The 19,470-nt window shown below is 65.4% G+C and overlaps 2 protein-coding genes across 2 annotated transcripts; one reads left to right on the top strand and one right to left on the bottom strand.

Moving 5' to 3' along the window:
* Window positions 1-2,105: 2,105 nt before the first annotated feature.
* DES (desmin) lies at window positions 2,106-7,141 on the bottom strand. Its single transcript, XM_063342161.1, has 9 exons — window positions 6,488-7,141; window positions 4,664-4,724; window positions 4,386-4,481; window positions 4,136-4,297; window positions 3,919-4,044; window positions 2,986-3,206; window positions 2,803-2,852; window positions 2,418-2,500; window positions 2,106-2,292 (listed from the first exon to the last, which is right to left on the bottom strand). The coding sequence occupies exons 1-9, from the start codon at window positions 7,039-7,041 to the stop codon at window positions 2,251-2,253; spliced, it is 1,395 nt and encodes a 464-aa protein (XP_063198231.1). The 5' UTR covers window positions 7,042-7,141; the 3' UTR covers window positions 2,106-2,250.
* A 7,082-nt stretch (window positions 7,142-14,223) lies between these two features.
* On the top strand, window positions 14,224-19,347 carry DNPEP (aspartyl aminopeptidase). Its single transcript, XM_063342272.1, has 15 exons — window positions 14,224-14,271; window positions 14,403-14,490; window positions 14,588-14,676; window positions 14,761-14,874; window positions 15,155-15,280; window positions 15,411-15,541; window positions 15,915-15,999; window positions 16,466-16,573; window positions 16,806-16,883; window positions 17,196-17,279; window positions 17,551-17,711; window positions 17,852-17,891; window positions 18,281-18,382; window positions 18,711-18,878; window positions 19,245-19,347. Exons 1-15 carry the CDS (start codon window positions 14,266-14,268, stop codon window positions 19,293-19,295), a joined length of 1,431 nt encoding a protein of 476 aa, XP_063198342.1. The 5' UTR covers window positions 14,224-14,265; the 3' UTR covers window positions 19,296-19,347.
* Window positions 19,348-19,470: the final 123 nt, after the last annotated feature.

Here is a 19,470-nt window from a genome sequence, read left to right as displayed (position 1 = left end):
AACCCTGAAAATCTCTCTCTCGGGGATGCTCGACCTTGGGTTCCCCTGCTGCATCCCCCACTGCTGGGGTGAAGGAGCTGAAGCCAAGACCCCCACATCAGGAACAGTGTGGCCAGGAGGACTAGGAAAGTGACTGTCCTCCTCTACTTGGCACTGGGGAGGCCCCACCTCGAGTGCTGTGTGCAATTTTGGGCCCCTCACCATAAAAAAGACATTGGGGTGCTTGAGCAGATCCGGAGAAGGGCAAAGAAGCTGGTGAGGGGTCTGGAGAATAAGTATCATGAGGAGCGGCTGAGGGAGCTGGGGTTGTTCAACCTGGAGAAAAGGAGGCTGAGGGGAGACCTCATCGCTCTCTACAACTACCTGAAAGGAGGTTGTAGCGAGGTGGGGGTTGGTCTCTTCTCCCAAGTAACAGGCGACAGAACAAGGGGAAACGGCCTCAAGTTGCACCAGGGAGGTTTAGATTGGATATTAGGAAAAATTTTGACACTGAAAGGGTTATTAAGCATGGGAACAGGCTGCCCAGGGAAGTGGTTGAGGCACTATCCCTGGAGGTATTTGAAAGACGGGTAGACGTTGTGCTTAGAGATATAGTTTATATTAGTGATGGGTTTTGTCAGAGTTAAGTTGGTGGTTGGACTTGATAATCTGAAAGGTCCCTTCCAGCCTAGATGATTCTATGATTCTATCCCAACCATGGGGAGGGGGGCACGTGTGTTTGGGGGGGAGAGGGTGTAGGGGGCAGGTTGAGGCTGGAGGTTGAGCCTGGAGGTTGAGCCTGGGGTGGGGGCAGGTGTGGGGTGGTGGGACTGGTGTCCACGGGGTGCCGGGGAGGAGGTAGATTTGGGATGAGGGGGGGCTCTGCTTGCAGGTCGGTGGCAATGGAGAGGGCTTGGAGACGTCCTGTGCAGGTGTGGGTCTGGGGCAGGGCTTGCCAAAGTGAGGGCAGAAATGGGGCAGCTGTGGGGCTGAGAGCCACCGGGCCATGGTGAGAGGCTCTGGATGTACGGCGGTGACAGGCAACGGTCACCTAGAGCACCTCCAAACCTGCTCAGAGCTCAACTGCTGCGGCCCCCGGTGCCAGCAGGGCTCACCCACCCAGTGCAACTGGGAAACCCACCACCGTGGGCAGCAAAACGCTCTGGGGCATCTTCAGTGTGAGGGACACAGACACTTTGGGGGGACCCTGCAGCCTAGGGGAAAGATGGCTCAGGGGGATGCAGGTCCCCCCATCCACCCCAGCCCAGCCCTGGGGGCCCATGCGATGCCTCCCTCGGTGCCGCCCCAACCCCACCCCCTCCCATCCCTGCCCCACGGATGCACTGGGAGGAAGGGGTGATGCTCCGCTGTTTATTTCAGCCACCTGAAGAGTCACGTAGACGTGGTGGGGTGGGGGTGCAGTGGGGCGAGGGGTGGGGGTGCCTGCCCTGGCCCCCGGGCCTCTCTCCAGCTCCTCTCCTTCTCTCCCCCCTCTCTCCCACTCACTCACTCCTCCTCTCTCCTGTGTCCACCTACGGGTACCCTCTCGGCTCACCGAGCCTGGCCCCACGCAGCCTCCTGCTGCTGGGGGTCCCCATGATGGGGGGGACGGGCACTGCCCTCCTCTGCCCCACGGGGCTGCCACTCGGGCCGGGGGGAGCGCAGGGCCCCGGCCCCCCCGGAGCTGGGAGCGGGACGCAGGCTGGGAGCACCCTGGCTCTGGGCCGGGCGGAGAATGGGGGGCTTGGCCTGGGCCCCGCTTCCTCCCATCCCCGGCATCGCCGCCATCCACCCAGAGAAATGCCAGCTCCGGGGAGGCCGGTGGTGCTGGGGGTGGGGGGGGGGAACGGGTCCCCACTCCCACGGGATGAACCCTAAGCCCGTGCCCGGCGTGGGGAGGGGGCTGCGGGGGGATCCAGAACCCGCTGCTGGGACCGTCCGGCTCTCCGGGGAGCTGGCCCAGGCCACCACCTGCTCCCCCCAGCCCCTCCTGCCTGTCCCCTCCCTCCCTCCCTCCTGCCGCCCCCCCGGCCCGGGCCTGATCCTGACGCTGGCGTTGCTGCTGCGAAGCTGCAAAAGCAGAGCGAGCCTTTCGAAGCCGAAGGAGAGAGCCCGGGGGCTGCGGGGGGCTTGGAGGGGGCTGCGCGGGGGGAGACCCCTCGGGCGGTGCCAGGGGAGCGTCGGGGGGCAAAGTGGGGGGCAGGAGGGGGGCTTGGCGGCGGGACGGAGGCAGGGACAGAAGGTGCCGGTGGGCTGCCGGGGCAGCCTCCTCTACAGCACTTCATGCTGCTGCTGGGTTGCCTCGCTCACCACCTGTAAGGAGAGAGGCACCGTGAGATGCCATTCTGTGCTGGCGCCGGAGCCCTGAGCATGGGGACAGGCACTGTGCTCAGTCCCCCCTGCCTCCCCGCTACCCCCCGGTGCCACCCTGTGCTCACCTCTCCGTCACGGGTTTCGATGGTTTTGATCATCACGGTCTTTTTGGTGTGCACCTCGGAGCCGCGCTGCTCTGGGCTGGTCTCTGCAGGCGGGAGGACACAGGGGATGGGACCGCGGGGACGTGTGACATGGGGACACAGCAGTGGGGTTGGGGCCACTGGGGGGCTTCAGGAGCCCTGACTTACCCCCACACACACAACTTATGGCAGGACCCAACCAAGTGCCCCCACCCCAGTGGCACCCATGGGTCCCTGACCTGGCATCCTGGTTGCAGCCCGCCAGGAGGGAGATCTTGGTTGCAGCCCCCCAGGAGGGAGAATTAATCCCACACTGGGGACCCCGGGGACTCATCCCAGACCCCCCTCCTCACAGGGCGATGCTCACCTCGGAAGTTGAGTGCGGAGGCGAAGGTCTGGTGCATGGGGATGCTGATCCTGTGGGGACATGGAGGGGAGAGCTCAGCACCAGCCGCCACCAGTCCTTGGGCAGCTGTTCACGGGATGGGAGCCCCAAAAGCAGCTGACCCTGCTGGTTCCCCCCACCTTGCCCTGCCCCCCTGACGCTCACCGGTTCTCCTCGCCCTCCAGCAGCTTGCGGTACGTGGCAATCTCCACGTCCAGGGCCATCTTGACGTTGAGCAGGTCCTGGTACTCGCGCAAGTGCCGGGCCATCTCATCCTTCAGGTGCCGGATCTCCTCCTCCAGCCGGGCGATGGTGTCCTGGTACCCACCGGCCTCCCCTGCAAAGCGCTCCTCCATCTCCCGCATCTGGCGCATCAGTGAGTCGTTCTGGGGGGACAAGGGGGTTTAGCGAGGGGGGAGACCCGGAGGGGACAGGGGGCACTTGGGGTGGGAGCTGGGGGTGCTGGGAGCATCCTAGGGGAGAGCCGGGGACCCGGGAAGAGCCGTGGTCAGCCCTGGGCTGGGTCCAGCTGATGTGGGGCCATGATGGGTGGCCATCACCCTCCGTCTGCCCAGCGCTGGGCAGCAGAGTCTGGCAGGGGCAAGCTGGGCAGGTGGTGGGCAACCCCAGCACCCTCTGTCGGGGTAACCAGGCCCCCCAGCAAAGCCATCCTACCCCAGCGGGAGGACACGGAAAGGTGCAGGAGCAGCGGACAGCTGCTGGGGGGGTGGCACTGCCACATTGGCAGCTGCTGGCAGGCTCCTGTGACCGTGGTCATGGCGGAGCAGGACTGTTGTGCCCTGTTTGTTTGCAACCACCTTCCCAGCCTGCAACCAGACACCCTGAGCCCTGCGCCCGCCTGCCGGCAGCCTCCCGCTCTGGGGCACCTTTTGCAATCGGCGCCTTGACCCTGGGGCTCTGCCAAAACACCTCGCAGAGGCCCAGCCTGCAGCACAAATCTGGGGGAAGAGTCCCCACACGGCAGCAACTCAGAGCACTGGGAAGACCCCACCCCACCCCAGAGATGTTCCAGACGTCCCCAAGCAGCAGGTCCCTGCAGGGAAACTGGGGGCCACCCCGATGCTGCCCATGGCTCACCGTGCCCTTGAGGGCGTCAATCTCGCAGGTGTAGGACTGGATCTGGTGCCGGTACTCCAGCATCTCCTGTTTCGCCTGCCTCAGCGCGTCGTTGTTCTTGTTGGCCGCTTGTGTCAGGTCAGACACCTGGGGAGAGACCAGGGTCAGTGGGCACGGTCACTGGGATGGCCAGGACCTGCCACGCCGCGGCCAGCCCAGAGCTCGCCGCCTCCTGCACCTTGGACTTGTACCACTCCTCAGCCTCGGCGATGTTCTTGGCAGCGATGCTCTCGTACTGGGCGCGGATGTCCCGCAGCGCAGCCGTCAGGTCGGGCTTGGAGATGTCCATCTCCACCTGGATGTGCTGCTCCTGCAGCTGAGCCTGCAGCTCCCGGATTTCCTGGGGGGACAAGGTGACACCTCAGGGCACTTGCTCCATCCCCCAGCCCCACAGGTGCTCATGGGAAAGGGGGCCAGCCCCAACTTACCTCTTCGTGCACCTTCTTGAGGAAGGCGATCTCCTCCTGCAGGGACTCGATGCGTCTTTCCAGGTCGATGCGTGCCAACGTGGCCGCGTCCACGTCCTGGGGGGACACGGGGAGCAAGGGTTAGCAAGGCGGGGGTGTGCGGGGACCACGCATAAGGGCTGGAGGGTGCAAAGCTGGGCCCAGGGCCATGCCCCAGTGCTGGAGCCAGGCTGCCAGGGGGAGACGGGGTGGGAGGGGAGATGGGGGTCCCACGCCGTGCCGGGGGGATGGGTACTCACAGCTCTGAAAGCAGCCAGGTTGTTCTCAGCCTCCTCCTTCAGCTGGATCTCCTCTTGCAGCCTGTGGGCAGAGAGGGGAGGTCAGGGGCACGCAGAGGGACCCCCGTCCCCCCGCAGCGATGTCCCCCCAAGCTGTCCCCGAGCCCAGCGTGGCCCGGTGGGAAGACGGCCGGATTGTCCTGCATTCCCAGCGGGCGGCAGGAGGGCTGGCAGGGGGCCAGGGGCTCTTCCTGCCATTCCCTATTATAGTCAACGCCGGAGAGAGCACAAAGGCATGAGGTCAGCTCGGTGCCACACGCGCTGCCCCGGCCCTTATAGGGGAGAGTGGCCGGCAGCCGAGGGGACAGAGTGCAGGCTCCGGCAAGGAGGGCCAGACCCTGAGCCGTCCCAGGGAGAGCAGGAGGACAGGCGGGTCTCAGCCATGCTGTGGGACGGGGGTATGGAGGGGGGACCACTGGGGTGTGAGCCCAAGGTCAGGGCTGGAGGGGCCGGGCTGTGCCAGGGGAGGGGGCAGTGCCGCCGGCTGCCGGTCAGGGGGGAAGGCGGTGGGGAGGAGATGGAGGTGCCCGGACGATGCTGGCACACAGGGTGGCAGGAATCCGACACCCGTTTGTTCTGGGCCCTGCTCCTCCCCTGACATTCAGGGGTCCTCCATGCTGCCACCTCCAGCCTCCCAGCATCGGGGGCTCTGCCCCACCAGGACCCCAGCACCGGCTGCCTGGGGCAGGGGCTGGGGCTGTGGGGGGAGGCAGCAGGCTGTGTCACCCCCAGGAGATGGGGACTTGGCGTCCCCGGGGCACGGGGGCCAGGCGGGAAGGTGCAGATCAGCATCAGAGCAAGCGGCTCCCCCCGAATATCTGCTCCTGCTGCTAGGTGCCCCCACGCTGGTCAGTCCCCGGGGGGGTCACTCAGCTCAGCCGCCCTTGTGGCTGTTCCCCCCAGCCCCAGGCCCCTCTTCACCACCAGCCAGGCCCACGGCGTCCTTGGGGGATCCCCGCGGCTCCTGGGGCACCGTGGACACCCACGCAAGGCCTGGAGCATCCCTGGCCTGCGGAAGTGTGGCTGCTTCCTCCCCTCCCCTCTGCATGTCCGGAGCTGGTGGAGCACCCCCCTGCCCCGTGTCATCCTCCCACTCTCTTCCGCCTGCCTGGCTCCATCCGTCTGTCTGTCTGTCCCGCAGGGCTCAGCTCACCCATGGGTTCGCCAGCCCTCCCTGGTGCGAGCAGGGATGGGGATCCCGGGGGGGGCACTCTGATCTCCAAGCTCTGGGGGTCCCGTGGCATACAGCTTGGCCACAGTCCCTCTGGAAGGGAGGGCATGGGGGACACCCCTGCCTGCCAGAGCCGTCCTGCCCGCCGGCTGCTGCCTGGGTGCCTCCTGAGGGCTGGCAGTGGCCATCTGGAGTGCCCTGCTGAGATGCCCAGGCTGGGAGCACCTCCCTCACCCTGTCCCACACCGTGGGACCAGGTACCCCCCCGGCCTGCGCCACGCCATGGGTCAGGGAACACCCAGCACTGGCGGAGCGGGTCACAGGTTCCCTTCTCTCTCCCAAAACTCACAGCCAACATGCCAGGAACTGGCACCCTGCAAAGTACCCTGCAGGTGGGTGCAGCCAGCGAGAGGCACAGCTGGGGTGCTCTCTCACCCTGGGGGACAGGGCGAGGGGGACAGAGTAGTGGGGCCATGATGGGCTCCAAGCATGGGGGGAAAGGACAGCAGTGAGCACCCGAGAGGCTGCCAGGGCGAGCTCTGCCACCCCCCATCCCTAGGGATGGAGCTGCACGGATGGATGCCCACAGGGACACGCCGGGGCTCCCCACTCACCTCTGCTTCAGCTTCTGTAGGTCATCAAGCAGGTTGTCCCGCTCGACTTCGACACGGGCCCGCTGGCTGGTGAGCACGTCTATCTGGCGACGGAGCTCCCGCAGCTCCTCCTCGTACATCTCGGCCACGCGGGTGGGCTCCTTGCCCCGCAGGCGGTTCACCTCGGCCACCATCAGGGCGTTCTGCTGCTCCAAGAAGCGCACCTTCTCAATGTAGTTGGCGAAGCGGTCATTGAGCTCCTGCAGCTCCACCTTCTCGTTGGTACGGGTCTGGAGGAACTCCTGGTTCATGGCATCGGCCAGGCTGAAGTCCAGCAGCTCGCCGGCACCTTGGTAGGCACTTTGGTAGGAGCGCAGGGGCGTCACGCGGGTGGTGCGGAAGCTGGACAGGCTGGGGACGGCCGAGGTACGGGACACCTGGTAGACGCGGGAGGTGACGGAGCTGCCGCTGCTGCCCTTGCCCCCGAAGGAGGCGCGGGAGAAGACCGGGGAGCCACCGCCGAAGGTGCGGCGGTAGGAAGAGACCCGCTGGCTGGAGGAGTAGGACTGGCTCATGGCGGCGGTGGCGTGGGGCGGCGAGGCCGGAGCAGGGAGCAGGCAGTGGGGACTGGCGAGCGGCCGGCGGCTCGGAGAGGCGTCGGGAGGGGACCCGCGCCGCCGCTATTTGTATCCTGCTGACATCACTCGCCCCTCCTGCTGCCGGGGGATGCTGCTGCGGGGGGGGGGGAAGGCCACCAGCCCCCGCCCACCACCCCTCACCTGCCCGCACCACCATGCTGTGGACCCCCAGGCAGACGATGACGATGCCCATGGACCCCCGGGCACCCCCAGACTCCGCCAGTGTATCAGCCTCCCCCCTGGCCCCCACTGTACTGCCCTGTCCCTGGGGGTGCGAGGGGAGGAAGGGGGGCAGGCTAGTGGTGAGCCCCCCAGCGCTGCCCAGACCCCCATCGGGGCGCAGTGCCATCCATGGGGGACACGGACAGACAGACAGACAGCCTGGGCTGATGCTGGGGAGAAAGCCCTTCACACCGTCACTTGAACCCCTTGAGCCAGACCCCATGTCTGATGGTCACAGTCCCCAAATTGGCCTTGAGCACCCCAAAATGCCCCGATGATGCCCTGACCCGCCCCACGGCAAGAGCACCAGGCTCAGCTCTCCATGTGGGGCCAGCCTCCAGCCCCCACACCCAGACAGGGGGCAAGGGAGCGCCCTGGGGAGGGGGTGATGCGGGGAGACCCCTGCCCTGAGTGTGCTTGTGCTGACCCACCACCCAAACCCCCCTTTCTGATACGGGGGGGCTGAGTGCCAGCCCCGGGCTGGGCACTTTTGGGGTGCTGCTGAGTGACCCCGAGCAGGTGCTGGGTCCGAAGTGGTCCCAGTGACAGTGACGTCACCCCCCAGGTCCCCGCTCCAGCACATTCCCAAAGCAACAGGCACCCAACCAAAATAGCCTCCAAAGCTCATACGCGTGGGACATAAGTGGTATTTATAGCCAGGAGGAGGCACCCCGTTAACTCTTCTTGCGCCAGGCGTGTGGAGACCACGGCTGGACGGGGACCCTGCCTGGAGCAGCCCCAGCCCCTCTCTGCTCCCTGTCACCCCAAGAGCAGGAGAACGTCCCCAGGTCATCCTGGAGCACTGCAGGCTCTGCCCTGTCTCCTTTGGCTCCCCCTTGGCCCGGCACTACTTTGGGAAACAGAAAGCCCAGGTCCCCAAATCTTCCCAGAATGGGGAATGTCCCAGTTCACCCCAGGACCCTCACCGCAGTTTCCCACCTCGTGTGGGCCAGCGCAGGGCCCCTCACAGGGCCACGCACAAATCCATGCCAGCTAAAGAGGACACCCCGAGAGAGGGCGGCTCTGCTGGGGGAACCCCTCAGGGGGTTGCCCCTTGCCTGGGCAGCACCTCCTCCTCCTCAGCCCCCCCAGCACACCTGGTTACCCCCAGCTCTGCCCAAGCCGGGCTCTTTTGGCTGACATCAGCTGGCACAGCCCCAGCGCCTCTATCCCTGGAGGGGACCGATGTGCCACTGGGCACCGGGTGAGTCAGCAGCAGGAGCAGCGCTCAGCCCTGCCTGGCCCCGCACCTCCTGCACCCCCACCCCGGCTGCGACACAGATGCCAAGCAGTGCCAGGGCTTGCTCATGGCAGCACGGACATGGAAAAGGCTTGGGCTTGGCCACAGGAGCATCCTCAACTGCCCCGGCTCTGGGAGGCACTCCTGCCTGGCTGCTCCCTGCCACCTGGGGGGCCACCAAAGTTCTGGGCCCCACATCCATGCAGGCGGGCAGAGGCTTGATGCTCCACATCCCTTCTGCCACCCCCCCCAAGCCCCCCATTCCCTGATCGCCTCCTGGCCGCCTCACGTAATGCAGCAGCTTCCCGGAGGGTGCACGCTGCCTGGCGGAGCCTGCCTTTAAAAGGGAAGGTATTTCCAGATGGGTTTGTTTCATCCCAGCGCAAGGGGGGAGGGTGGAAGGAAGGGGGGCTTGTGGGGTGTGGAGGGGAGAAGATGGAAAAACAGACAGTATCCTTCCTCCTCCTGGCCCTGCTCCAGGAGCACCCTGCGCATCCCCGAGCCCTGCACGTGTGCCCTGCCTGCCCCGCCAGTGCCAGCAGGGTGCCATGCCAGCCCTTGGCTGGGGTGCAGAGGGACAGGTGGGTGCCCGCACCAGCGCGGGGGACCCCAGGGGTCTGGGCCAGCAGAGTGCCAGCCATACTGCTCAGCCGTCCCTTCCCGTGACCCTATCCCACTGCCCTGACGGCTGGGGGTGTGGGGAGGATGGGTCCCCCAAGGGTGGTATGTCCAGCGGTGCTCGGCACCATGTCTCCATCCCCATCCCACAGAGCGGGTGGGTGCAAGGATGGGGTGCCCCAGGGAGGGGAAGTGTGCTCTTGGGCACTGCTGCTAGAAGGGGAAGCAGCTCAGAGGGGTTAACCAGGAGCATCCTCCTGAACCCCTTCTACGACAAGCTGTTTGAAGTGGCCTTTCCTCAGCTGCTGTGACAGCCTTCCGGGATGGCTCTGTGCACGCAGGGGCCCCACGGCAGAGAGTGGACGGATGCCTTGGACTTTCCGCAACCTCTTAGGAAAGTCCCGTCTGCATGCAGGACCTGGCGGCATGAGGAGCAGGAACCGGGGACCCTGCCAGAGTCCCATCCCAGAGATATGTCCCCAGGCGTCCCATGCCAGCTGAATCCCCAGGGGCTGCAAAAAGCGGAGAGCAGTGGGGCTCCCACCCTGCCGGGTCCCCTCCAGCCTCCCCGAGGCTCCATCCCAGGCCGGGATGACCCAGACTGGCAGAGCCTGGGAAGCGGCCCCTGAGCCCCCGCACTGGCCCAGCCCCAGCTCCCGCCAGGCCCTAGGATGAGGCTGCTGCCGGGAAGGAGTTGGGAACTGGAATGTCAAACAACTCCCTCCGGTCATGACATCTCCGTGAGTGAAGCCAGCTGCATCCCACGGCCGCCCCTCCTCCTCGGCCCTCCCTCCCCGCTGCTCCCCCAGGATTTAAGCAGCCCGGGGACAGCCTCCCCTGGCTGCGGGCATCTTGGGGCTTGGAGACAGGCAGGATGCGGGGACGGGGTGCTGGCCTCTCCTCAGCCCCATACCCTGCCACTGAGGCCCCTGCGGCGCCCTCATGCCTGGCCCTGACTCAGGGGTGAGCCGAGGGATGGGAATGAAGCAGTGAGGGTGTCCATCCCCCTCCCTCCTGGCCCCTGGCCGTCTCCCTCCATCCCGCTCCTTTTACAGCCATGAGTCTTCCAGGCGCCTTTACCCTAAGAGGGAAGGACCGTGCGGCCCATTCCCCGGCGCTGACGGACCCAGGGCACGTGCTATTGTCTAAATAGGAGATGGTTCTCCTTCCCGACCTGGAATGCAGCCCAGCCTGGCCCAATGGGGTCCCAGGAGCTGGTGGGTGCCCTGCAGGCTGCAGCCCCCACCCGCTGCTCACCCCAGCTGCCCCCATGCCTTTGCCCACCCCAGGGCTCAGGGCTGACAGCATGGGCACACAGCCTGTCTGGCTACCTACAGTCCCCCACTGTGTCCCTGAGTGATGGGGACGCTAGGGATGATGGCCTGTCTCCAAGTGGCACAGGGATGCTGGGGGTACTTGGCTGCCCCCACAGCATGTGTGGATGCTGGGGGTGTCCAGCTATCCCCAGTAACATGTACAGATGTTGGGGGATGTTTGCTTGCCCCCCTGGGCCTATGTAGGTCCTCAGGGTGAGTTGTTGCCCCTGTGGTCCGTGAGGATGCTGGGGGTGATCTGTTGCCCCCAGTGCCATGTAGATGCTGGAGGAAACCAGCTACTTCCATGTCTGTGCAGATGCTCGAGGCTTATGCCTGCCCCCATCACTCGTCTCCAGCTAGCCCTGTGATCCATGGGGATGCTGGGGGTATTCATGCATCCCCGCAGCCCAGGGGCAGGCTGGGGACATTCACCTGCCCCTATGGCCATGGGGGTGCTGTGGGTGCCTAGCTGCCCTCGCAGTCCACGTGGATGTAGGGATGACTGGCCACCCTCGTGGTCCATGAGGATGCTGGGGTGTCCGTCTACCCTCCCGCAGGCCTCGATAGCATCACCCATGCCAGTGAGATGAGGTAGCGGTTACCCGCTGCATCACTGGTGGCTCACGTAAGGCATGGTGGCCATTCGCTCAGCCTCCAGCAATGCCCGGGCAGTGACTTCACTTTCCCATGCTCAGACACGTGGGCTGGGATGGCGGGGGGAGCCGCCTCGATGGGTGCCATCCCTGCACTCATCCTGGCAGGGCGGGCAGGGAGGGGGTCCGGGCAGCCTGGCAGGCAGCAGGAGAAGGGGGCGGCACTTCCTTGCAGCTCCGGCTGTGTTTACAGGCTCTGTCCTGGGCCATCTCTCCATTAACTCCTTCCAGCAGGGCTCAGCTCCATCTGCCCATCCACAGAGCCACTCGCCGCCTCAGGGAACGCTTCCTGGAGCGAAGCCTGCATGGCACCCCATCCTGGGCTGCCAGGGGATGTGGGAAGGGGCACAGTGTCGCCTCCTCGCCTGTCCTGCCCCTGCCTGGCACCCCTGGACACACGCATGAGCCCATGCGTGGGGTGAAAGCGCGCCGAAGAGGAGCTGGCGCCAGTTCGGGAGAGCTGCCTGGGGCTCCCTGCTGCACAGAGGGATCTGCGGGGCAAAGAGGGATGGGGACGGGAGCAGTGCCTTCCTAGGAGCACGGTGACGGGGTGGGGGGCGGCTATGGCAGGTGCTGCGCAGCCCCCAGCATCCAGCCAGGGGTGAGTCAGAGCCCGCCCGGAAATAGCCATCGGGAGCTTTTTCTGGAAGTCCCGCTGTTCCGGGAATAGCTGCGGCATGCCAAGGCGCTGCCCTTTGCTCGCTGGGCTGGCCAAGGGCCACACCCGCCACTGTCACTCACCCCCTGCTCCGACCACCCCAGATCCAGGCACCCCCCGCTCCCGCACCCTACCCCCCCGGGAACCCATCTCCCCCAGGCACCCACATCCTGGGGGATGGGTGGCACCCACCCATTCCAGGCAGCCACCAGCTTGGGGAGCCAGGCACCCATGCTGTAAATGTCCCCAGATGTCCCCCAGGCATGGCCCCAGGGATGGACCACCCGGCAGCACCCAGCCCTCAGCTGGATGCCTGCAGCAGCAAGGGGGACTGATGCTTGCAGGAGGAGCGGGGGGATGGCTGCCTGGCACCCATGTCCCTTCAGCAGGAGGGACATCGTGGTCCAGCTCCAAGATGGGGTGCTGGGTGTCTGCTCCCGGCTTGGTCCTGTCTTGGCGGGGCGCTGGCCCTGTGTTTTCCTGTGGTGGCTGTGGTTGACATGGAGACCCTCCAGCTGTCTGCTCGCGGGGTGCCAGGCGGTGGGGGTGCTCGTTGCCTTTTGAGGGGGGGGAGAGTCAGGTGCTGGTGCCTGGAAGCATAAATCCAGGGCTGTCATGAGCTCCCGGCACGGCAGGTCCTAGGGTCAGGGGCAGCAGGACCGCCAGTTTCCAGTCCCCAGAACACGGATGGAGTCTCAGGCTAACAGGGTGCCCACGCTGGTGACTCAGGAGCTGGGAATCCAGCTGGCACCAAGCACCTGTGTCCCATGCACTGCTCAACAGGCTGCCATGTCCCTCCTAAGACCTCACACCCATCATCGGGAAGACACAGGATCCTGCTGGAAAATGATGCACGAGCACTGAAGGAAACCCAAAACCCCACTGCCGCACCCAGTCCATGCAGGGGACCCAGCCAAGGGCAGGAGCCACCCCGATCCATGCCAGGCCCAGGGGTCTCAACCCATAGATGTGCCCAGACTGTGTCCCCACCGGGGCTGGCAGGCAGCTGGGGTCCACCCCACCACCGTGCCAACTCCCAGCACCCCTATGCAGCGCTGTCACTCAGCGACATTGGTCCCCAACGTGGCAGCAAGGGCTTGTGCCTTGTTTTCCGTGAAGGCTGGGCAGTGCCAAGGCAGGGGAGCAGCAATGATGTGGGGGGGAGGGGTGCAGCTTGACTTACACCAGTGACTCACCCCAGAGGCACCCAGCCTTTGGGAAGCACGTGTGTTCTCCTGAGAACTTGCACCCCTGGGGAGCTGCAGGCCAAGCCCTGTTTTGGGGGTGCCCCTAATCACCCAGTGTCCAGCGTTGGGGCACCCCAGGGCAGCACTGGGTGACCATCCCTGGGGAGCCCATCCCTGCCCCTTGGCTCCCCCTCCAGCCCTTCCCAGCTGCGTCCAGCTTCCACCCACCCAGCCCCCAGCTCTGCCCTGGCTTTGGCAGGCACCAGGTTTGCCTGGCCCTTGACCAGAGTGCGGGGTGCAGGGTGTGGATTGTGGCGTGCAGGGTGCAGGGTGTGGATTCCATGGAGTGGGGTGCATGGTTAGGGATGCAGGGTGCGAGGTGCATGGTGTAGGGTACATGGTGCAGGGTGCGGATTTTCAGTGTGCGGGGTGTGGATTGGAGGGTGCGAGGTGTAGGGTGCAGGGTGCACGGTTGTGGATTCTGTGGTGTTGGGCGCATGGTTTGGGATGCAGGGTGCGAGGTGCATGCTGTGGGGTGCCGGGTGTGGATTTGCAAGGTGCGGGGTATGGATTTTCAGGCTATGGGGTGCAGGGTGTATATTGTGGGGTGCAGGGTGTGTTTTGTGAGGTGTAGGGTGCAGGGTGTGTATTGCAGGGTGCAGGTAGTGTATTGTGGGGTGCAGAGTGCATGGGCGTGGATTCCATGGTGCGGGGTGCATGGTTCGGGACACAGGGTGAGAGGTGCATGCTGCGGGGTGCAGGGTGTGGATTACGGGGTGCAGGGTGTGTATTGTGGGGTGCAGGGTGTGTATTGTGGGGTGCAGGGTGCATGGCGCGCGCGTGTGTGTGTGTGTGTGTATTATGGGGTGGGTATTGCAGGGTGCAGGGCGTGTATTGTGGGGTGCAGGCTGCATGGGTGTGGATCCCATGGTGTGCGGTGCATGGTTCGGGATGCAGAACGTGTGGTGCGTGGGGCGGGGCGCAGGGTGCGGGTTTGCGGGGTGCAGGATGTGGACTGCGGGGTGCAGGGCGCGAGGTGGAGGGTGCAAGGAGCAGGGAACTTGATGCGGGCTGCAGGGTGTGGATTTGCAGGGCGCGGGGCGTGCGCTCCGGGGTGCGGGGTGCGGAGCGTGGATTGCGGAGCGCGGATTGGCGGGGCGCGGGGTCCAGAGGGCGGGGTGAGCACTGCCGGGCCGCCCGGCCGCGTTCCTCCGCGCCAGCAGGGGGCGCGCTGCCGGTGGCGGCGGGGCGGGGCGCGGCGGCGGCCATGCAGGTACCGGGCGGGCGGGAGCGGGGCTAGCGAGGTTGGGGGCGGGGGGGTGGTCCCCGGGCCCGCGGCGGGGTCCCGGCCCGGGGGGGGGGGGGGGGTGTGTGCGCGCTGTGCGGTGACGGCGGTGCCCGCAGGCGGCGGCGCAGGGCTCGAAGCAGGCCGCGCAGGCGGCGGCGCAGGAGCTGGTGAAGTTCGTGAACCGGAGCCCTTCGCCCTACCACGGTGAGGAGCCGCCCGGCCCCTTCCCCTTCCCTTCCCCGGCCCTCCGCTCGGCGCGGCCCCCCCTGACGGCTCTTTCCCCCCCCCCCCCGCCCCGCAGTGGTGGCCGAGTGCCGCAGCCGGCTGCTGCAGGCCGGCTTCCAGGAGCTGAAGGAGACGGAGCACTGGGAGGTGCGGCCGGCGCAGAAGGTGAGCCCGGAGGGGCGGCGGGGGCGCCCTCGGCCCGGCCCGGCCGGCCCTCCCTCCCTCACCCCTGCCCCTCTCTGCCCCCAGTACTTCATCACCAGGAACTTCTCCACCCTCATCGCCTTCGCCGTTGGCGGCCAGTACCAGCCCGGGAATGGATTCAGCCTGCTGGGGGCCCACACCGACAGCCCCTGCCTGAGGGTAAGGGCGGCCAGCCGGGCACCTTCCCCTCCAGTTACGCTCCACAAGCTCCAGGGAGTCTGCCCTGGCTTCCCTCTGTGCCCCCAGTCCGTACACTTCCCAGACCACCACACATGCTGACCCCCGCCATTGCTCCACCTGCTGCTGTCCCCTCTGTGTCTCCTGTCCCACAAAGCACCTCGCTGGCAGGGTTGGCGATGAGAGCCTGGGTGCCCTCTGCCCAGTCCCCACCAATTACCCGGTCCCTGGGGCTCTGCAGTCACCCCCTGCTCTTGCCCAGGTGAAGCGTCGCTCTAAGCGAGGGCAGGTGGGCACGGTGCAGGTCGGTGTGGAGACCTATGGAGGGGGCATCTGGAACACGTGGTTCGACCGTGACCTCACCGTGGCCGGGAGGGTGATCATAAAGGTGAGCCTGATTTGGGACAGGCATGGCGGGCTAGCTGTGTGCCCCCGGTGCTGGGTCTGTGACTCCCACCCAGAGTGGGACCTACTGCAGCCTCTCAGCCCTGGCCCCAGCAGTCCTCCTTGTGTTTCAGGACCCGGCCACGGGGCGCCTGGAGCAGCGCCTGGTACGTGTGGAGCGGCCCATCCTCCGCATTCCCCACCTGGCCATCCATCTGCAGCGCAGCATCAACGAGAACTTCGGGCCCAACACCGAGCACCACCTGTAAGGCCTGGCTCGGCCCCGACCCCTGGCCAGCCCTCAGGAGGGCTGGGACCCAGCTGGAGCGGTGCCCAGCCTCAGCTCTCTCCCTTTGGCAGCTGCTCAGCGCAGTTGGGAGGTCTGCAATGGCTCTTCTTAGCCCCAGAGAGTCCTCCCAGGAGGTGTTTTCACGCTTGGGACTTGGTAAAGGACACTGGGGTGCCCTGAGGTTCCACAGTAGATCTGTGCTTGAAATGTTGTGTGTCCTTGCTCCATTCGACATGGCAGTCACTCCCCGGAGGAGCAAGGCGGGCACCCCAGGAAGGGTTGGTTGTGTGTGACCCAAGCAGGAGAGGTGAGCAAAGCCCTGGGGGCTAACAGCACCGTCTCCACACAGGGTTCCCATTCTGGCCACTGCTGTGCAGGAGGAGCTGGAAAAGGAGGTGCTCATGGAGGCCACACCTTGCAGTGCTGCAGCCCAGGTGAGCCACATGCTAGGGACTAGCAGGGGCACTTACTAGGACCTCACACTTGTCACCTTTGATCTCCAGTCCTCAGGGACCTGCCAGCAGGTTCCCCTTCTTCCTATGGACTGCTGGTAACCTTCCACTCTGCCCCAGAGCTGTGTATATGACACGTCTACTCAGCCGTCTCTCTGTTCTCACCCTGGTCTGCAGCCATCCTACAGAAGGGGGTGCAGCCCCCATAAAGCTCTCAGTCTCTCTGGAGTTGCAGGGCAAGGAGGGGGGATCGCACAGGGGGCAGAGACCCCCTTGCTACGCCCTGTGAATGGTCCTGTGTGAGTTGGGGGCTTGCACACGGGATGTGTTAGTAGGGGGGAGGACCGTGCCAACATGAATGGGGTGTGGGATGGCTCTGCCAGGGGGAACAGGGAGTTTCCCCTGCCATCCACTGCCGGCTCTGCCCACAGCTCTGCTTTCTTGCCAGGCGGAGCGACACAGCCCTGTCCTCCTTTCCCTGCTCTGCCCCCAGCTGGGGGTGAAACCAGAGCAGATTGTGGAGCTGGAATTATGCCTGGCGGATACACAGCCAGCGGTGAGTAAGAGCAGGAACCTCCCTCTGCCTGCACACAGCCTGCGGGCTGGCACTGCACAGGTTCTACCTGGCATGCTTCCCCTGCCTGGGGCATGCCAGGGCTGGGAGCTGAGCAGAATGAGAGGAGGCAGCTCCTGAGGGGCAGATTTGAGGGGACTGGCATTTGAGGGGGGACCCAGTGGCAGGTACTTTTTGGTGACCCAAAGCTTGTGCTCTGGCTCTCTGCCTGCAGACGCTGGGAGGTGCCTTCGACGAGTTCATCTTCTCTCCACGCCTGGACAACCTGCACAGCTGCTACTGCGCCCTGCAGGTGAGCAGGAGGGGGAAAGGAGCCTGGGGTCACAGCATGGCCCCTGGGAGCCCCAGCTTGGCTTGGCGGTGCTGGGCTCCTATGGGATGAGTCGGACTTGTTGGAGGATCTGGGGTAGGATGGGGGCTGCTGCCCCCTTTGCTGGGTATGTGGGGTTCCCAGCAGCTCGCAGGGGTGTCTCCTCCTCTTGCTGGGCAATGTGTGCCTACAGCTCCCTTCCTTAGTGCTTTGGGCTCTCCTGGGGAAATTCCTGCTGGTTTCCTGGGATGGGGTGGCACTCAAGCTGGTGTCCTTTCCCCTCTAACCCTGCAGGCCTTGATTGACTCGTGCGCGGCACCCTCCTCCCTCTCCCAGGAGCCCAACGTGCGACTCATTGCGCTCTACGACAACGAGGAGGTGAGCAAGACACACAGCCATGGGGTGGTGGCACACGGAGGGGCTCCGTGTTCTTTGCTCTCCCACAGCCGTGCCTAGCAGGAGGCAGATCCCAGGCCCCATCAAGGATTTGCTTACCCCCCTGCAGAGCATGGCCCAGGCAGTGGGTGGGGAGCACTGGTGCAGTTGGAAGCTGCTCTGCTGGCTTTGGGGAGCCTCCTGTCTCTCAACCGGCCCCTCTGGTGCGGGGGGATTGCGCCATGTGGGTCGCACTGATGGTGGTCCCTGGCAGGTAGGATCAGAGAGCGCGCAGGGTGCGGAGTCCTTGCTGACGGAGCTGGTGCTGCGCCGGATCTCGGCATCGCCACATAACCTGACCGCCTTTGAGGAGGCCGTGGCCAAGTCCTACATGATCAGTGCTGATATGGCCCACGCTGTGCACCCTAACTACGTGTGAGTAGTCTCAGCAGTGCCGCAGCCCTGACAGCTGGGGGAATGCATCCCTGTAATTCCCTAGGGAGTACAGGCAAGACATTCCTTGTTGTGGCAGGGAGGGAGGGCTGCAGCATGAAACTCCTGCTTCTCTTTTGCAGGGACAAGCATGAGGAGAATCATCGTCCAGCCTTCCACAAGGTGAGGGCAGCCTTCTGCTTTGGGCTGGGATGGCAGCTGTCCGTCTGTCCTGCAGCGCTGTGAAAAACCCAGCCGCTCCCTGGAGCACCGTCCTGGGCTGCAACTCAATGGCACTCGAATGGGAGACCTTTGCCCTGCAGCACAATTTATCTGTGACACACATCTGGTGTTAATCACTTGGGACTACAGCCTTGTCTCTGGAGCCCTCCTCTGCTCTGAGCTGGGGTTGTCCCTATAGCAGGGCTGTCCCCGTCCCCACAGATCACTTGGGGAGGGGAGAATAGACTAGTGGGTTGGGGCGGGATGGCGTTGGCTGGGCACGGGTGTTTCCAGAGCCACCGGCTATCCCCGGTGCCAATGGCGGGCCGGTGGTGCCTTCCCTTGTGCAGGGCCCCGTCATCAAAGTGAACAGCAACCAGCGCTACGCCTCCACGGCTGTCACCGAGGCAGTCATCCGGGACATCGCTGCCCGTGTGGGTGTCCCTCTGCAGGTGAGTGGGGCTGGGTGAGCCCTCCATGAACATTACCAGCTTGGGCTGCAGCTGTGTTCCAGAGAGGGGGCCTGTACCAGACTCCCACCCCTCAGTTACCATGTCCAGCCCCACCAGGGTGCTGCTCCGGGGCTCCAGCTCCAGGGCTGCCTCAGGGAGCAGGCTGGGGAAGAGGAGGGAAGGGCCTGGCCTGAGCGTGTCCCATCTCTGGGGTGTTTTGTGCTGTGGCTTGGGGATGGTGCTGCTTCCCTATCCCAGGTTGCCTCCCTTCAGGCCCGGGAGGCTGTGGGGCAGTGTGGGGAGGTGCTGAGGCCCTGTCCCATTGCAGGAGTTCATGGTGCGCAACGACACGCCCTGCGGCACCACCATCGGTCCCATCCTGGCCTCCCGCTTGGGGCTGCGTGTGCTGGATATCGGCTGCCCACAGCTGGCCATGCACTCCATCCGGGAGATGTGCTGCACCTCGGGGGTGCTCCAGAGCATCACCCTCTTCAAGGTGAGCCCCGTGCCCCTTGTCCCGCACCAAAGCCTCCTCCCTGCTGCTCCACATCCCCGTGTCCCCATCCAGCCCCTGCCTTGAGGCTGAGCCTGGCCATCCCTCCCCCGGGCTCCCCCTCCCTCTGGAGCAGCACAGGTACCGGCTGCTTCCGGAGCTGCCCCCTCGCATCTCAGCCTTCCCTGGCGACTGCCATCCCCAAATGGTTCCTATGGCAACCAGCGCCAGCCTTGAGTCAGTGATGAGTTACTATGGCGACGCGGTCCTGCGCTCTGCGAGAGTAGCTGCCTGCCGTGACGCCATGGGGAGCTGCTGCCTGTCCCCCAGCGCTGCCCTGGCCCACCCTGACATCTTGTCTCCTTCCAGGGCTTCTTCGAGCTCCTGCCGGCGGTCAGCAGCAGCCTGGTGGTCGACTGAGTGCGGCGGGGAGGGGGCGCAGCCCCGGGGCCATTAAAGCATCTCTGCTTCACCAGCGAGTGGTCCATGAGCGGGGCTGGGGGCTGGGGATGGGTATGGACGGACCTGGGGCCTCCCACCCATGCTCTCCCCTGGGGCCAGGACCGGTTCCCTTCTGTGCTGTGTTGGGTGGGGG

Source organism: Chroicocephalus ridibundus, chromosome 7 (genome assembly GCF_963924245.1).
Source record: "Chroicocephalus ridibundus chromosome 7, bChrRid1.1, whole genome shotgun sequence".
NCBI lineage: Eukaryota > Metazoa > Chordata > Aves > Charadriiformes > Laridae > Chroicocephalus > Chroicocephalus ridibundus.
Note: the sequence above shows the minus strand (reverse complement) of the source record. Positions and strands in the feature narration are given on the sequence as shown.

Excerpts from the sequence above, each read along its gene's own strand:
- DES (XM_063342161.1), bottom strand. The coding sequence starts at position 7,041 with ATGAGCCAGTCCTACTCCTCCAGCCAGCGGGTCTCTTCCTACCGCCGC. Across the intron at positions 4,045-4,135 it reads AGGAGTGGTACAAGTCCAAG|GTGTCTGACCTGACACAAGC; the intron begins GTGCAGGAGGCG and ends GTCTCTCCCCAG. Across the intron at positions 2,853-2,985 it reads CTGGAGGGCGAGGAGAACCG|GATCAGCATCCCCATGCACC; the intron begins GTGAGCGTCAGG and ends ATGTCCCCACAG.
- DNPEP (XM_063342272.1), top strand. Across the intron at positions 15,281-15,410 it reads CCGGGAGGGTGATCATAAAG|GACCCGGCCACGGGGCGCCT; the intron begins GTGAGCCTGATT and ends CTTGTGTTTCAG. Across the intron at positions 18,383-18,710 it reads GTGTGGGTGTCCCTCTGCAG|GAGTTCATGGTGCGCAACGA; the intron begins GTGAGTGGGGCT and ends GTCCCATTGCAG.